We start from the raw sequence: 14,576 nt of genomic DNA, 5'->3' as shown, positions 1-14,576 counted from the left end.
GGTTTGACTCTAATTACAACAAACTGAGACTTTATTGAGCTGAAATCTTCTCTTTAATCTGACAAACATTTTCTGCCGCTTGGTTTTCTCTCAAAACAAAACGACATGAGAAGTGTGGGATCATGGGAGTTTTTCTTGTTGTCAATCAACAGACTGAAAAGAAACAACAGTTTGATGTGAGGAGGAAGATGTTGTAGTACAGTATTGGAGATATATATATATTGACGTTAGCATGCTAACCAGCTAGCCACCAGCCAGTTTCCTCAAGAGGTGAATCCTGCTGGGAAAAACCAGCATAGACCAGCACCAAAACACAACGCTGGTCTATGCTGGTTTTTCCCAGCAGGAAACAGTTAACAAAACCGGGCTAAAGGGTCAGCTAATATGACCGCTAGCTGCACGGTTACAAGCTAATAGGAGCTACAGTTAGCAGCAGTTAGCAGTTACTCTGGTGAGATGCTGCCCCCTGTTGGCCTGGAGTATTAATTTATACAAATTACACCTTTAAGCAACCAGCGCTGCCCATGAAAATCTAATTATGTGACTACGTTTCAGAAACGATTCACGCACACCATCATCCTCGTCAGTGATGTGACAGATTTTTCTGGTTTGAACACTTTTGGAAAACATCAGAACACAAAACAACAAAATATACAACAGAGGTCTTTTAAAGAGGTTTTAATGTTCCGTATTATACCTTTAAAGAAAAGCAGTCACTGTGAGTGACGGTTACTCTCTGCTGCCTCCTGCAGGACAAATAAAAAACAAACTTCATGTGGCTGCAGATTTGAGTCTTGTAACACAAAGTTACACTACAACATGTTTCCTGGTGGTTAAACTGAAGAAACAGTCAAAAAGGCAAATCCAGAACCAAAACACACACAGACCGGGCTTCCCAGCACCAGCAGGACTGTGACACTCGGGTTCATGTTTCTTCTCCAACCAGCTGTACACCGTTATGTCTTCAGCCTCGCTCTGAACCCGGTCGACGGTGCAGAGCTCCTCTCAGACGGAACCAGCTCGGACTCGGTGCCTCTCAGAACCAGGACGAGGGCAGCGGGGCGGAGGAGGGGCGGCGCCGTCACTCTGGTATGGACGGAGGCCAGTCCACGTCCACGGACTGAGACACAAACAACAACTGACTCAGCACCTTTGAGATGAAATCACTTTAAAGAAGGCTTCACATTATTCTGAGACTTTGAGTTATTCTTTAAAATGACTAACAGGCTTTTCTTTTTAACTCCCTCACATGAAATGAGCTCTCATTGTTACAGCTCTGGGACATAATCTGCTCCTGAGCAGCAGACGGGTTATTGAGATAAACACATTTCCAAATTCAAACAAAAACAAACTGTGCTGCTCTTCTTCTCAGTGTTTGTATTTGTCGGGCCGCCCACCTCCACGTCCAGCTCCAGGATGTCGGTGTCGGTCCTCAGCAGCTCACACAGGTTGGGTTTGGTGCGGCCGAAGTCTCCGTGGACGAACTCTTTGATGTAACTGTCGGTCGACGTTCAGGAGCACAAAACATCCGACAGCAGGCCGACAGGTGTCACAAAGACACATTTAAAACTTTTAAATGCCGCTTTGCCGCAAATTATACAGTCATTTAAGAGCTAGCTGGCAAAAATTGGCAACAAAAGCCAGTGGTGGTTCTGGGGGGGTCCAACAGGGGCCAGACCCCCCTGTGGCCCCCCAACAGGGACTCTGCATCAATAACACAATGACAGATTTCCTGCAATGATTTTGTACTGAAGGGAAAGTTGGAAATAAAGTGTATCAGCTGTTTACTACCTGATTAAAAATGTTGAAATTGTAAACTCTGTTTTAAGTCCCATTTATCCCTCGTCTGAATGAGGGATCTGTTGTTTTTTTGTATGTGCCCTCTAACTAACCAGGCCCCCCTATTAAAACTGGTCTAGAGCCGCCACTGACTAAAGCATATATGAGTTGATAAGAAGGCTAAAATGCTCCACGAGAGGCTTTAACGCTCATCACGAGCTCAAAAACTCAGATTTCTGCACAGATTCAAACTTAAGAGACAACGGTTCTTATATTCCTCTCAGGCGTCAGGTTGTCGATGCTGACATGCTGCCATTCACCTTAGCTAGTGATGTTAGCATCATGGATGTATCAGGTTAGCATGCAAATCCTCTCACATTCTGAACATTATAGAGCCAGCTTGTCATATATTTTATAAGGTAATTATCTCCCAGGTGAACAGCAGCAGGGTGAATGTGAGGATACGTCCCGGCCTGCGTCTTCAGCCCGAGGTAGAAGTGGTGTGAGTCCAGGAAGCGCGTGTTCATGCTGTGGATGACTCTCTGACGGACGGCCAGCGCCCGCCGGTGGAGAACCCTCAGAGGGGTCTTCTGGTCCAGAGTCAGATCCTGACGGGTCGGAACAAAAAAACAGCCGTTCACTTTGTTATAATCAGAACGTTTGCAGAATTAACAAGAAGGTCCAAATAATGCAGAATGAGTCAGAGACAGAGTTTCACAGAGTTTATAAAGTGTCTCCAACTCAACAACTCACTAAACTGACACATTTGTTAAGGGAGTCTGGGGACTTTCTCCACGGGGACAAAGAAGGAGCCTATATTGTTCCTGTTTAGTGTCTTTGTAACATGTGACATGTTTAGATCAATAACATGTTTCTTCTCTCATAAATGGAGTGTAAATGGTGAAATCAGTGTAAACAGTGTGTTCAAACAGCTGATCAATGTTGGCAGGTAAGACTTTAGCACTTTAGACACAGAAGCAGACAGGCTGGTACAGACATGCTGCCACAAACTGACACGTTTTACAAGGAGACAAACAACTTCAGCTGAAAGATTTCATGCTGAATTTACAACAAGGACACAATGAGTTACAATCTGTCACAGACGTAGTTTCATTATGTTTATAAAGTGTTACGCTACACAACAACTACTTAAATTAGCTAATTTGTTAATGGAGTCTGGTGATGCTGTGGTAAATAGTCGGCTTCATGTATTAAATTTAATGCTGAATTAACAAGAAGGACACAATGAGTTACAATCTGTCACAGACGTAGTTTCATTATGTTTATAAAGTGCTACGCTACACAACAACTACTTAAATTAGTTGATTTGTTAAGGGAGTCTGGTGAAATGTGGTTAATAGTCGGCTTCATGTTTTACATTTAATGCTGAATTTACAAGAAGGACACAATGAGTTAGAATCTGTCAGAGACAGTGTCCATAATGTTTGTTCAGTTTCTCCTCATGAAACAAGTCTTAAATCACTACATTTGTTAAGGGAGTCTGGTGATGTTCTGGATATCGGTTCACTGGTTGGATCATAGAGAACAGACAGGCTGTCTGACCTTGATGTCGTCGATGAACGTGATGTCTTCCCTCTGAATGGGCTTCAGGGTCCAGATCAGCGCCGTGTACGACTTGGTTTTCTCCTCCTCGCCCTCCTTCATCCGACTCATGGCCTCTCTGCACGTCAACAACCAGCACAGTGAGCCGATTCATCAGCTGTCTCTGATACTCACTGACTGCCAGACTTTGAATAATAATGCAGGCGCAAAGTTAATTCAGATTTTCTCACCTGGTAACAATCTGCAGGTCTCTCACCCTGATCTTGTCTGAAGATTTATTGATGGTCTGAAAACAAATCAACAAATAAAACAAATAAAACAAAGTTTGAAGTTGTTCAGAACACGTGAGGACAAAAACTCTGCAGCTCAGAAACTTCACTCCATCCAAAACATCCTCATGGATGGGTGAACTGTTCCTTTAAGGGACAATGACTATTCTTGTGGTACTTCCACCTTGTAAGGCCGACACTGAATAAAAGCATATTGAGATCATAATTCATGTACAACAACTTCTTAACTTAAGATAAATAAGCAGTAATTAGGTGGTGACTGAGGATACGTATTAGCATTAGAGCATGAAGTGCTTCGTAACGACCACACAGGTGAATAAAAAGCCACCGAGTGTTCTCAGAGACGTCAGTGTTGTGAGTGAACGACGGCCGACCTCCTGCAGCTGCTTCATCTCCGCTCTGCTCAGTCTGGATCTGTGAGGATTCAGCAGCTCCATCGCGAACGGACGACCTGTCGAAGACGATGGAACAGAGAATAAACACACTCCAGTCTTCACAATGAAAGTGCGGATTTAAAAAGATAAAAAAAATATTTATATGCATCTTCACCGTTTCCAAGAGTCCGGACGTCCACGTCCTCTCTGCCAGACGAGGAGAAATTAAAACCTGCATCAGACCATCAGAACAGATTCAGGGTCAGTTTGTTGTCCCGCTCCACAAAGTGCTGAGAGCGTCACAGTGTGGACTCACCGTCGGACCTGAAGGACGACAGGACGGGCGCCGCGATCAGCTCCTCCACCGACGACTCCATCCTCCTCTCTCCATCGATCACCCAGGGAGTCTGAGGTAGACTGCGACAGAACTTGTTGTACCTCCCTGAGCAACAAGAAGAACATCAGAACATCAACACTGACTTCTGATTCTGAATTCTCGTCTACATGTCGAGAGATTTATTTTTTTTTTACCTGCCACGAAGACGGACATGTGCAGACACTGGACGTCCTGCGGGATGCAGCTGCTGGTCGGCTGCGCTGGTGGAGAAGGATAATGTCTGGAAACACAACAATCATCATCTCAAACAGCAAAACATAAAAAAAACCAGACAGAAAACCTGAGATACAAACGTGGAGCTTACTTTAAGAACTTGGCGTCAGCGATCTTCTCCAGAGCTTTGACGACCGCCATCCTGGTGAACACCGACTGCAGACGGACAAACAGACAGATCATTTATTTTATTCTATTTGTTTTATCAGGAACTTATTGTTGATCATTATTATGCATTTTATTTTATTAACTGAAAATTCAACTTTTTACCGGAGTGTAGTTGAGCACTTTGAATTAAATCTGATTTGTTTGAAACGTGCAATATTAATAAAGTTTGCTTGATTGAAGAAAGTAAAATAGAGTGTTTTTCTTCTAATGTCATAGATTAATGACAATAAACTTGATCATTGATTGATTTGAAAGGTGTCGACTCTGCTGCTTCCTCACCTGTTTGTTCTTTGTGGGTTTGAAGCAGTCAGAACATGTTGTTGCACTGCAGGAAGGACGAAGAAGAAGAAGAAGACGAAGAGAAGGAGGAAGAAGAAGAAGAAGAAGAAGAAGAAGAAGAAGAAGAAGAAGAAGAAGAAGAGATCATCATTTAACCAAACAGCCATTCAGCTTTAAAGGTCAGAGTTCAGCTCAGAGGAAACAAACTTTCTTTTAAGTCACTTATCATAACTTATCTTATCAAATCATAACTTGTTGAAACTTTCCCTAACTTACATCCTTGTCGATAATCTTACTGTCACTGGTTTTATCTTGTTAACTTCTGTCTCTCATGTTTTCCGATGTGTAGGACTTACAGGAAGTGGCAGTCGGCGTCGGTCTCTGGGTAAGTGAACTCCACGCTGACCTCGAACAAACTCTGAAAACACAAAAACAAAAACGTTGAGCTCCAGCTGTGAACATCACGCTTGTCATGGAGAGAAAAGGAACATTAAATGCTTTTAAGCTCCATAACCAGCTACGGTTATGAGAAAGTTTGAGCAAGGCACTGAAACTCCGACCTGCCCTAAAGGACGACAAGTTAAATTCAAATAAATAACATCAACGTTGTAACTGACTGTTCCTTAAATTAACTTGAATAATTCTTTCTCTTCTTCGTTGCGGTCGCCTACCCTGGTAACCACGGCGACGCCCCCCAGCTCCTTGGCGACCAGGCCCTGCATGATCCACTTGAAGGCCTCCTTCACCTGGATCAGGTCGTCCCTGTCCACAGCGATGCTCTTCTCTCTGAAACAGGAGAGAAAAACAACAAACCTGTGATTCCACCTGAAGCCCGACCGAACGAAAAACATTAAAAAACATCAAGATAAATTCCTTCACCTCAGTTCCTTCTTCACGTGAAGCCAACAGGAGTGCTGCAGGGATGAAAGAAGACACATCAACAGACAAATATGGATTCATCCGCTGCTGGAAATAGTCCCCAACAACCACCCGACCTCCTCAACAACCACAGCGAGCGACTGTTTGAGGAAATGACTGTTTTAAATGAAACTTTTTATCTGTGAGGTGTTTTTAAAGATCCTCAGTGGGAACAAACGTGCCACAGACAGGAAGGCAGAAAGTACTGAAAGCATGTTGTTGGTTTTTATGTGATTTGAAATATGAAAGATTTAATCAATCTTCTGACAGAACAGCTCACAAACACAACACTGTTCATAACGCGTGCTGAAACAGTGAATCAATTAATAAAGTTAGTTAAGAATTTCTATTCACAGGCATCATATTCAGCTGTGGAGAACCGTGACAATCTTCTGACATTCTACAGAACAAATGATTGAAATATTAATAATATGAAGATCAGCAGGTGTCTGTTTGTGACACCACACAGAGACACTGACCTCTCGGACACACAGCTGAGCGGGCAGAGACACGGACAGCACCAGGGTGTCGAACTCGTACTTTTCGGCCTTCACTGTCTCGGCTATCTGTGAAAGTAGAACAAAACCTCACGTTCACGGTACACTGCGCTGGCACTGTTGTGTCTGAAAGCTGTGAATGTTTAACCTCACACACACCTTGAGGGCCTGAGCCGGGCCACAGAGGTCCTGCAGGATCCCCAAACACACCACACACACACGCGACTCTTCATCCTTCAGCTTGACCGCAGCAGCAGCGTCTTCCTCTGACGGACCGGCCTCCAGTTTCGCTCTTTTACTCGGAGGGTCTTCAGGTGGCTCTGACACTGCTGCATCATGGGATTTGTTGTTTTCATCTGTGGACTCTGCTGATGCTGAATCCTGTGTTTTGGGGTTCTCTGTACTGCTGATGAAAGCTTGAAGTTCGTTGAGTGTATCCTGTGTGAGATGGAAAAAACACAACGGCATGAGGGACCAGTGAGCGGCTGGCTGAGGAGGGAACACGTGTTCTTCATGCAGGATGAGTCTCACCTGAGGGGGTTTTCTGTAGGCAGCCTGGACGCTCACGCAGCAGAACCGGAGGACGCAGCGAGCGCAGCAGCCGGCTGACAGCAGCTTCTGGACGATGGGTTTGTCCTTCTCCTTCAGCGGCAGCATGACTCCAGACTGCAGGAGGTGCAGAGACATTCAGGAGGAAACACACGATCAGACACATCAGTGCTGGAAGGATTCCTTCAACACTTTCCAAGTAAACACACACATTAAATGCTGCTTCAACTGTATTTATGTATCATTGTGCACGATGAATCAGTCCCTGCTGGTGTTGATGTGAATGTCTCTCTAGTTATTTTATCTGATGTTTTAAAAAAAAACATCTCAGGCTGAATCTCATCTGCCAACAATGACTTTGCAAAACATAAATGCAATTTTCACAGCTTCACAGATGAGAAATAAACTTGTCTGTGCTCTCTGGTGGACAATCTGTCCCCCTCTTTATCATGAGGGTCACTGTGATAACCAAACTTAATGTATCCTTGTTTAAAATGTATATCATCACTATTACCCTCACAAATCCAATAACTGCATCACTTATTATCTCTCACTTCTGTATTTTTATTTTACTCTGTTGTTCTCATATTTGTATACCATCCTGGCTGTTTTATATATATTTACATATTATATTTTATATTTATTACCTATACAGGCAAATAGCTGCGATAGCTAGTAGACAGCTGCTCCTGTAATGTGCAGCACACACGATGTAAATAATGAGTTGTTGAACCCACCTCTGCCCAACAGGCTCAAAACAGCAGCTAAAGCATGTTAGCATGTTTTCCTGTCTGCTGTGTGCTAAGCTAACGTAGCTAACACTAACTTTTCCACAGCCATAATAAGAGGACGTGAATGGAAACAGCCCAGTGAGCTGCAGCTTAATACTCGAAATACACCTACCGGACACAAAGGTGGTTAATCCAGGAAGATATGAAGTAAAACAGGCTATAGTTTCATTTACTTGTTAACATGTTCATCCAAAATGCTTCTTTCCTGATGTTTTAGCCTGAACAGACGAAGCTAATCAACCCAGATCAGATTTACTTAAATTAATGCGAAATAAATCATCTTATTTTAACAATAAATAGGCTACACCCCACCGACAAATGATAACTGAACACCTTCACGTATAATCTTAACAAACATTGAGATCATTTCCATAAAAATCATCGTAAATTAATTCTATCACATCGGTATTTGACGCCTACTGTCTGTTACGTCATCTCCAAGCGCCGGGCAGTTTGACAGCCGGGTCCTTCTTCTCTGCGCAGCAGCCGGTGTCTCTAGAAGGTTCTAACTGGGACCGGGTGGAGATACCTTAATCTAAGTCCATCCGAAGCCGAATCGCAGTGTTTCGGCCCCGGGGTGCATCGGTCCCCTTCTGAAGACTTCTTTTAACATTTTCCATCGATTATAAAGTCAAGATGCCCGAAGTGAGAACGGCATCGAATGCCTCAAACATGGGCAGACACAAAGGAGGGGCGTACCAGGACCGCGACAAGCCGGCCCAGATTCGGTTCAGTAACATCTCTGCGGCCAAAGGTAGGCCAAAATACATATACTGTTGAAACGGCTGGTATCTGGTCCAAAAGCTCACCATCAGTTATAATAGTTCTGGGTTGGGTTGGGTTGGGTTGGGCTGGGCACCGTTATTCATTGGTACTCGTCTCTACCTCGTCCGAAATCTAATTCAGTAAAGTGCCATTTTAACACTTTTACTCCGTAATAAAAAGCACATGAGGGATACAATAGCTGAGAGCGATTTCTTGATTCAAAATAATCCACTTCTCTATTCGGCATGTATGACTGCACCAGATACGACTTCAAACTCGAGTTTCTTCCGTTAAAGCTTCTGTCATTGTTAGCTTAAAGTAGCAGGCAGCATGAGGCAGTCATTTCCAAAACTGTGATGTAAAACACCAGGAGTTTGGTGCACTGTTCTCTTCCTGCAAGATGCTCATGACTCGACACAATCTCAGCATTAAGCTAGCTCAGTGTTTCTTACTATATATGGCCAGAGGCTAAGATGGGTACAATGATGAGCTAAACCAGGTAGAGTGCACTTCTGTAGTATTAGTGTCAGATACAACTGTTATTTTAATGTTTAATGTGGAAACCATTTTGATTCTCTTTTTGTGACCTGTCTTCTTATGAATAATTTATGCAGTTTGTTAATGTTATTATCCTGCAGTGTGTGCAAAGAAGAACAAGACCACATTAATATTAAGATGTTCTTTTGTTTGAAGCAATCAAAATATTAAAATGTTCCCTCCTGCTCATGAAAACATGGATGTTGAGTTGATTTTTGTTACTGTACTGATGTTGCACCTGCTTATTTGACAGCTGTTGCAGATGCTGTCAGAACCAGCCTGGGGCCCAAAGGCATGGACAAGATGGTCAGTAACAGATTTATCATCTTGATCACAGGCCAACTCAAGTTTGCGTCTTTTATGTCCACCGGTTACTAAAGCAGGTGCTGCTGTTTGTTTCAGATCCAGGATGAGAAAGGTGACGTGACCATTACCAACGACGGCGCCACCATCCTGAAGCAGATGCAGGTGCTCCACCCTGCAGCCAAAATGGTACGTTCCTACAGATGCTGCCTGGTTGTGTTGATTGTTCTGCATCCAAAACATGAACGTTAGTTTGATGTCCTCCATGGATGATTTGCAGTTCAACTCACTGGTATTTAATTAGTTCTAACCTGGCTTAAAATCTTTGTGTTTGTGTATTTCAGCTGGTGGAACTATCCAAAGCCCAGGACATTGAGGCCGGTGACGGCACCACCTCTGTGGTTGTGATTGCCGGGGCGCTGCTGGACGCCTGCTACAGGCTGCTGCAGAAAGGTGAGAGCTGCAGATGACAGAAAAAAACAAAATTTCAAATAAATGGATACAGTTCTGACTGCTTATTCTGCGTATGTTTGACATTCAGATTACTACTAATGAATCAGATTTTCTGCAGATGAACTAATCTATTGTTGAATAGTTAAAACAATAATGTTCACACGTTGTCCCATCGATCAGGCATCCACCCCACCATCATCTCGGAGTCCTTCCAGAAGGCCGTGGAGAAGGGTGTGGAGATCCTGACAGCTATGAGCCGGCCGGTGCAGCTGAGCGACCGCGAGACGCTGCTCAACAGCGCCACCACGTCGCTGTGCTCCAAGGTTGTGTCGCAGTATTCCAGCCTGCTCGCGCCCATGAGCGTGGATGCCGTCATGCGTGTCATTGACCCGGCCACCGCCACCGGTGTCGACCTGCAGGACATCAAAATCATCAAGAAGCTCGGGTGAGTGTGAGGTTATGTTAGATAATCCTTTTTATATTCCTTTGTGTTTCATGAACCTTTATAAGAATTATATATCCACTCCTGCTGTTAATCAAAGTTTCTATCCTTGTGTTACATCAGAGGGACCATCGATGACTGTGAGATGGTGGAGGGTCTGGTGCTGAACCAGAGGGTGGCCAACAGCAGCGTAACACGTGTGGAGAAGGCCAAGATCGGTCTGATCCAGTTCTGCCTGTCCCCGCCCAAAACTGACGTGAGTCACCTGATTAATCAGAGTGAAGACTGCAGCTGTTCTGACTGCTTCGACTTTAAAAGGAGGAAATACGTCTTAGTTGTGGTCTCGCTGTTTGTAATTGATCCTCATTGAAATGAACGGTTCCACGGTCATGTAGAGAATCGGTTTAACTCTTCACATCCAAAACAAACTTTATTTCTCAGCTTGTAATATTTGCTGAAGTAAGTGCTCTTAAAAGGCTTAATATTCTTCTCTCAGCACTGCTCAGAATCATTGCTGCTGTTTTTATTCATGCAAACCAGCACGTGTCATTTTTCCAGCCATCAAAGTTTTCCAAAAACATCCCATCTTTAAGTTTTAATTAAAGCAGTCTTCCCAAAAAAATGGTTATTTAAAAAAACTTTAAAAACAGATTTTTTGTCATGGTCCTTTTCTCTCCTGACTTGCTGTGTTCGTCTTCGGCGTGCAGATGGACAACCAGATCGTCGTGTCAGACTACGCCCAGATGGACCGCGTGCTGCGGGAGGAGCGCGCCTACATCCTCAACATGGTGAAACAGATCAAGAAGGCTGGCTGCAACGTGCTGCTCATCCAGAAGTCCATCCTGAGGTACGTGAACACCGCTAACGTGGTGTCCATCCCCTCCTCTCATTTCTCAGTTTGTACATCCTTGATAACTTTCTTTGCCTCCTCTTCTTGCGTTTTTGTCCCTCCTACCTGAGAGGCAGAAGAGACGATGATTTGATTTTGAATGTGGCATTCAGTGACATAATTAATATCAAAAGAGAAATGTCAGAGGAGATGAAGAGGCACAAAATGGAGAAATGAGCCCTGTTTCCTGTCTGGATGTGAACTGTAACATGTTTGATACTAACAACAAACTGTCCTGTGACAGAGACGCTCTGAGCGACCTCGCCCTGCACTTCCTCAACAAAATGAAGATCATGGTGGTGAAGGAGATCGAGAGAGAGGACATCGAGTTCATCTGCAAGGTGAGCAACCGTCATTAGAGATGAGAAGACTGGAGCTGTGGTCTAGGGACCTTATTAGCTTTGATTAGCCCTACGAAGCTGTTAAGTTAACTCTGCTAAGTTTGTTGTCAGCATGTCCATTGTTCTTTTTTTCTGTTTGTCTCTCAGCATCCCTCAATATCAACGTCACTGCACATATATTATTATTCTCTAGCGAATACACCAGGTCTCACAACTCTTCTCTACCATTCAGACTCTTGGTACCAAGCCCATCGCCCACATCGACCACTTCACTCCAGAGATGCTCGGCACAGCGGAGCTGGCAGAGGAAGTCAGCCTGGACGGCTCCGGCAAGCTGGTCAAGGTCCGCATCACACATCTCACTTCACATAAAGTACTTTGCTGTTAGGAAATTAGGCTGAGGCTGTCCTGACACTGTTGTGAAGCTTCCAGTAAATGTTTCGTGTCGCTCTGTGCAGATCACAGGTTGCGCCAGTCCCGGGAAGACGGTGAGCATCGTGGTTCGAGGCTCCAACAAGCTGGTGATCGAGGAGGCAGAGCGCTCCATCCACGATGCGCTGTGTGTCATCCGCTGCCTGGTCAAGAAGAGGTCAGTGGGACCATTTCACAAAGACGAGACTCAAATGCCTTTACAAAGGGGAAGAGACAGACACATTTATCGCTGCTGATTCTGGTGGCAGATAAACTGTCTGAGAGCACAGATAACCTCTGACAAAGGCGCTCCTGCATGTTCATCCTGCAGGAGCGTAACAGACTGAGGAACAGTAACGTTTGAAAGCTCTCCACTCCTGGTTGTCTCTGCAACTTGGCCGGGGAGCGTTCATACATAAATAACATGGCCCAGGAATATGAGGAAATGATTTTTGACTAATTTCTAGAAGATTTCATGTTTAAAAACTCTGAGATTTGTAAAAGATACTGTGTGATAATTCAGTGAAATCTTAGTTATTATACAGTTTCTTGATTTGGCCGTTTGATTTTGTTCTGATGTCACCATGTTTTAGCAATTAGCTGACTTTCCTTTTGAGCACAATGTGACACATTGTATCGACTTTTCTTCATCTCGTTTCTCCTCCTCCTCCTCCTCCTCCACCCCTCAGGGCTCTGATTGCTGGTGGTGGTGCTCCTGAGATCGAGCTGGCCGTGCGTCTGGCCGAGTACTCGCGCACTCTGGGCGGCATGGAGGCGTACTGCGTGCGGGCGTACAGCGACTCCCTTGAGGTGATCCCCTCGACGCTGGCTGAGAACGCCGGCCTGAACCCCATCTCCACTGTGACGGAGCTCCGCAACAGGCACGCTCAGGGAGACAAGATGGCCGGCATCAACGTCCGCAAGGTCTGTTCTCCTTCTCCTCTGTCATTAGAAAAGTAGATTACAGACAGAGCATTAGTGCTGAACCGATTGGTTGATCAGTCGTTGAAGTTATTTATGTAATTTAAAAAATAACAAAAAAAGATCTGTAGTTCTTGTTTTTCAGTCAAGGGATTTATCAGATGTTTATATATTGAAGTAAACATTTCACAGACCAAACAATATTTTTTTTTTTTTATAGTAAATATAATTAAAGCTAGGGTTAACAAGGTTATATGAACTTTAATATGACATTAAATGGTAATACAGCAGTGATATTACTAGATTAGCCTCCTGCAGCATTAACTGACAGCATCACACAGCTCCCAGTATCAAGACTGGTTTGACTGACTGGTTCACTGTGTGTGTGTGACAGGGAGGAATCTCCAACATCCTGGAGGAGCTGGTTGTGCAGCCTTTACTGGTTTCCATCAGTGCACTGACCCTGGCCACAGAGACGGTCCGCAGCATCCTGAAGATCGACGACGTGGTAAGACTCAACATCCTAAACTGTGGATTCAGTCTCTGCATTCATGTTTTTGCTAAATCTGGGTGTGTTGTAATCCATGTGTCTGAGGTGTAAATCTGTTGTGTCTTGTTGCAGGTGAACACCCGATAAGAGATTTGAGTTGTCCAGTGAGTTCTGTCCACTAAGCCTGCTCGTACTGCGAGGGATCAGAGGACTCTGTCGACGTCAGTCTGTTCAGATGTCTGCTGTAGTTGTTACGTTGCATAATTTAATAAAAAAGGCTTGTTTTTTTTTTGTTCACACTCCAGCTGTTGACTGTGATTCTTCTTTCTCCTTTGGGATGGTCGGACCATTAAAACGGGTACATTTAAAGTTTAGATTGTACTTTAGTATTTGTAAAAAGGGATTTGTAAGGAGACTGATATTTCTTTTTATGCATCTGAAAAATGGTTCTACATACATTTTCCATGTGGGTAAATTTTCCTTTTACTGAAATAACTAAACCTTGTATTTATCTGAGCTTTTAGGCTGAGCACCAGGAAATAATACATTGTAATGTATTGTTCTACTAAACACAAACAGAGCAGTATAATCTTGGCATTAGTTTCATGGCATGAGCAGCAAACCATAAACATTCAAGAGTCTAATTTAGAATTACAATAATAATATTAAACTTTTATTTATTTTTTTTAAATAAATTGTTTTAGCCGTGACAGCGCGGGAATATCATCACAGACTCCAGATTTGAAAACTGGTCCACTGCAAAATCTACAGATCAGCAATCAGCTACTGTGTCTGTGAAAGATGTTTATTTGTATGTAAAAGTCCTGCACTCCAGCTAGAAACACTATTTTGGCCTTATTGTCATGAGTCTATTTGGCAACCAACTGACCAGATCCTCAAAATCTGACCTTAACAAAAATATATTTTTATTTTAGAAGTCCTAGCATTACTGAATTGTACATATACTGCAGGTAAAGACAAATATTGTACAGATTTAGTTTTTACTTCAACTCTTTAAGGAAGAGAATAAGTCCATACAAAATCACAGCAGTGCTATCAACACGCAGGAACAACACCAACACTTTAAGTATATGCACATAGTAAAAGAAAAAGAAATGAAAAGAAAGATAAATGTAAAAGAAAAAAGTAAATAAAGAGAAGAAAAGGAAGAGAAATAAATAATCAAATAAATCAGTGTACAGGTCA

General features: G+C 43.4%; 2 protein-coding genes across 3 annotated transcripts; one reads left to right on the top strand and one right to left on the bottom strand.

Annotated features, from left to right (window-relative positions):
- Positions 1–662: 662 nt before the first annotated feature.
- On the bottom strand, positions 663–8,257 carry pus10 (pseudouridine synthase 10). 2 transcript variants are annotated; one of them, XM_030428788.1, is made up of 18 exons: positions 8,239–8,257; positions 7,010–7,144; positions 6,638–6,916; positions 6,461–6,547; positions 5,943–5,977; positions 5,735–5,849; positions 5,420–5,481; positions 5,064–5,109; positions 4,708–4,772; positions 4,538–4,623; positions 4,323–4,448; positions 4,182–4,238; positions 4,007–4,083; positions 3,573–3,628; positions 3,343–3,460; positions 2,245–2,387; positions 1,398–1,497; positions 663–1,120 (listed from the first exon to the last, which is right to left on the bottom strand). In XM_030428788.1, exons 2-18 carry the CDS (start codon positions 7,133–7,135, stop codon positions 1,082–1,084), a joined length of 1,617 nt encoding a protein of 538 aa, XP_030284648.1. In that variant the 5' UTR covers positions 7,136–7,144; positions 8,239–8,257; the 3' UTR covers positions 663–1,081. The 2 variants fall into 2 exon arrangements, with proteins under 2 accessions (XP_030284648.1, XP_030284639.1); XM_030428779.1 differs by lacking the exon at positions 8,239–8,257 and adding an exon at positions 7,931–8,197.
- cct4 (chaperonin containing TCP1, subunit 4 (delta)) lies at positions 8,257–13,674 on the top strand. Its single transcript, XM_030428798.1, has 13 exons — positions 8,257–8,572; positions 9,374–9,426; positions 9,523–9,612; positions 9,768–9,876; positions 10,057–10,321; positions 10,442–10,574; positions 11,026–11,165; positions 11,452–11,548; positions 11,781–11,891; positions 12,007–12,137; positions 12,649–12,883; positions 13,275–13,388; positions 13,503–13,674. The coding sequence occupies exons 1-13, from the start codon at positions 8,455–8,457 to the stop codon at positions 13,515–13,517; spliced, it is 1,611 nt and encodes a 536-aa protein (XP_030284658.1). The 5' UTR covers positions 8,257–8,454; the 3' UTR covers positions 13,518–13,674.
- The last annotated feature ends 902 nt before the right edge of the window (positions 13,675–14,576 follow it).

This window comes from Sparus aurata, chromosome 1 (assembly GCF_900880675.1).
Source record: "Sparus aurata chromosome 1, fSpaAur1.1, whole genome shotgun sequence".
Lineage (NCBI taxonomy): Eukaryota > Metazoa > Chordata > Actinopteri > Spariformes > Sparidae > Sparus > Sparus aurata.
Note: the sequence above shows the minus strand (reverse complement) of the source record. Positions and strands in the feature narration are given on the sequence as shown.